This window comes from Vigna angularis, chromosome 4, assembly GCF_016808095.1.
Source record: "Vigna angularis cultivar LongXiaoDou No.4 chromosome 4, ASM1680809v1, whole genome shotgun sequence".
Classification (NCBI taxonomy): Eukaryota; Viridiplantae; Streptophyta; class Magnoliopsida; order Fabales; family Fabaceae; genus Vigna; species Vigna angularis.
Window position 1 is genome coordinate 16,943,376 of NC_068973.1, and position 2,342 is coordinate 16,945,717.

The window sequence follows — 2,342 nt, forward strand, 5'->3', positions numbered from 1 at the left end:
TCGAACCCTTTGCCATCTTCACGCACCAATCATCTTCATCGCAGCAATCATTCCGGCCATCACTTCCACACTCCTTTCTTCTTGAAGCGTCTTCTTGAGCGTCACAAAACTTCACCAGGTTTCGGAACCTGTTGCTCTTGATACCACTATTAGCACCGGTAGCTGGTAGAGAGAATATATCAGAGATGAGAGAGAAGCATAATGTAGAGAAAGAGAGAAAAACGAGAGTTAATTCTCATTAACCATGGTGGGGTATATATGTATACCAGATACATAAAATGCTAGATTGTCATTTGACATTTAAAGATGTTAGAGTTTAGTTTTATTTACAACATTCCCAACAATGTTTTTAGATAACTAGTTTGTTTATATTTTTCTCCCATTATAATCTTTTCTTTTTGTCTTTTTTCTAATACTACCCTAAAGAATGCCGGTTTCAATATCTTTCAAAGACTTTGTTTATAGGCTTAATACCTCTTTTTGTCCCTCTTTATAAGGGAAATGTTCAAGTTCGTCCTACCTTTTTTAAAAAGTTCACTGTGGTCCCAAGTTGTGAAAAAAGTGTCCAATTAAATCCTTTTTGGTCACAACGTTAAATATTTAACGATCCAGCTAACAGCGTGGACTGATCTGTGCAACGTGGTTGTTTACCTTCATAACGTGGCAGTGACAATGTTTTTCATTAAATTTCACGTGGCAGTGGTGATTAAAAAATTCTGAGTTAGGGTTTGGGTATTCGAAATCGCGATTTGGGGATAAGCATCTTGGACGAATGGAATCTAAAGAAGCCGAGTGCAGAGCCTCCAACCTGGACGTTGAAGATAGTTGGAAGGATATTGGAAGATGGTGTAGACCCTGATCAGCCAGGAGTGGTTCAGAAGTCCACTCCTCTGTATCCGAAGTTTTCAACTTTCTTCAAAAGAGTAACCATTTCTTTAGATAAGAGACTATATCCAAATAATCACATTATTATGTGGGAGAATGCTCGATCACCTGCTCCACATGAAGGTTTTGAAGTAAAGAGGAAAGGGGATAAAAAGTTTACCGTGAATATACGTCTGGAAATGCATTATGTGCCTGAGAACTTTAAGCTTTCACCAGCTTTGACAGAGGTTCTTGGTATTGAGGTTGATACCCGTCCAAGGATTGTTGCTGGGATCTGGCACTATGTAAAGGCCAGGAAGTTGCAAAACCCTAATGACCCTTCTTTCTTTCACTGTGATCAGCCTCTTCAGAAAGTATTTGGAGAAGAAAAGATGAAGTTTACAATGGTTTCGCAGAAAATATCTTCACATTTATTCCCTCCACAACCTATACTTTTGGAACACAAGATCAAGCTATCGGGAAACAGTCCAGTTGGGACTGCTTGTTATGATGTGATGGTTGATGTTCCTTTCCCAATTCAGAGGGAGTTGTCTGCTTTATTGGCTAATGTGGAAAAGAACAAAGAGATTAAGACATGTGATGAAGCAATATGTGGAATCATTACAAAAATTCATGAGCACAGAAGGAGACGGTCATTCTTTCTTGGTTTCAGTCAATCGCCAGTAGAATTTATTAATGCATTGATTGAACCGCAAAGCAGGGATCTGAAACTTGTTTTCGGAGAACCTAGTCGCAATGCAGAGAAAGAGTGTCGATCAGATTTCTTCAACCAACCATGGTAAGCCTTTGTTTAGTGTGATGTATGATATTCTTTGGATTCCATTCGTCCAAGATGCTTATCCCCAAATCGCGATTTCGAATACCCAAACCCTAACTCAGAATTTTTTAATCACTGCCACTGCCACGTGAAATTTAATGAAAAACATTGTCACTGTCACGTTATGAAGGTAAACAACCACGTTGCACAGATCAGTCCATGCTGTCAGCTGGATCGTTAAATATTTAACGCCGTGACCAAAAAGGATTTAATTGGACACTTTTTTCACAACTTGGGACCACATTGAACTTTTTAAAAAAGGTAGGACGAACTTGAACATTTCCCTTATAAAGAGGGACAAAAAGAGGTATTAAGCCTTGTTTATATGAGTAAAAAAAGAAAAGAATGAAAGAAAGTGAAAACCAAAACCGTTTCCATTAAAAAAATAGTGAAAAATTTAAAAAAAAGTAAAAACTTTAAAAACAATTTAATTGATGTGGTATAATAATTTGTTGTAATTGATATATTCATAAACTAAATTTGGTTTGTGTTAAACATGAAATTATATATATTGATGAAATTTAATTGCTGAATCAAAATTTAAAATTTCCACTCCTTTTTACAATTATATAATTTAAATAAAAACCTGAAAATAACAACTAAAAAAGTTCCTACAACATTTATGCACTAATTATTATGG

General features: G+C 36.2%; 1 protein-coding gene across 1 annotated transcript; it reads left to right on the forward strand.

Annotated features, from left to right (window-relative positions):
- The first annotated feature begins 427 nt into the window (after positions 1-427).
- LOC108330385 (SWI/SNF complex component SNF12 homolog) lies at positions 428-1,667 on the forward strand. The gene is made up of 2 exons (XM_017564871.2): positions 428-433; positions 726-1,667. The coding sequence occupies exons 1-2, from the start codon at positions 428-430 to the stop codon at positions 1,665-1,667; spliced, it is 948 nt and encodes a 315-aa protein (XP_017420360.2).
- The last annotated feature ends 675 nt before the right edge of the window (positions 1,668-2,342 follow it).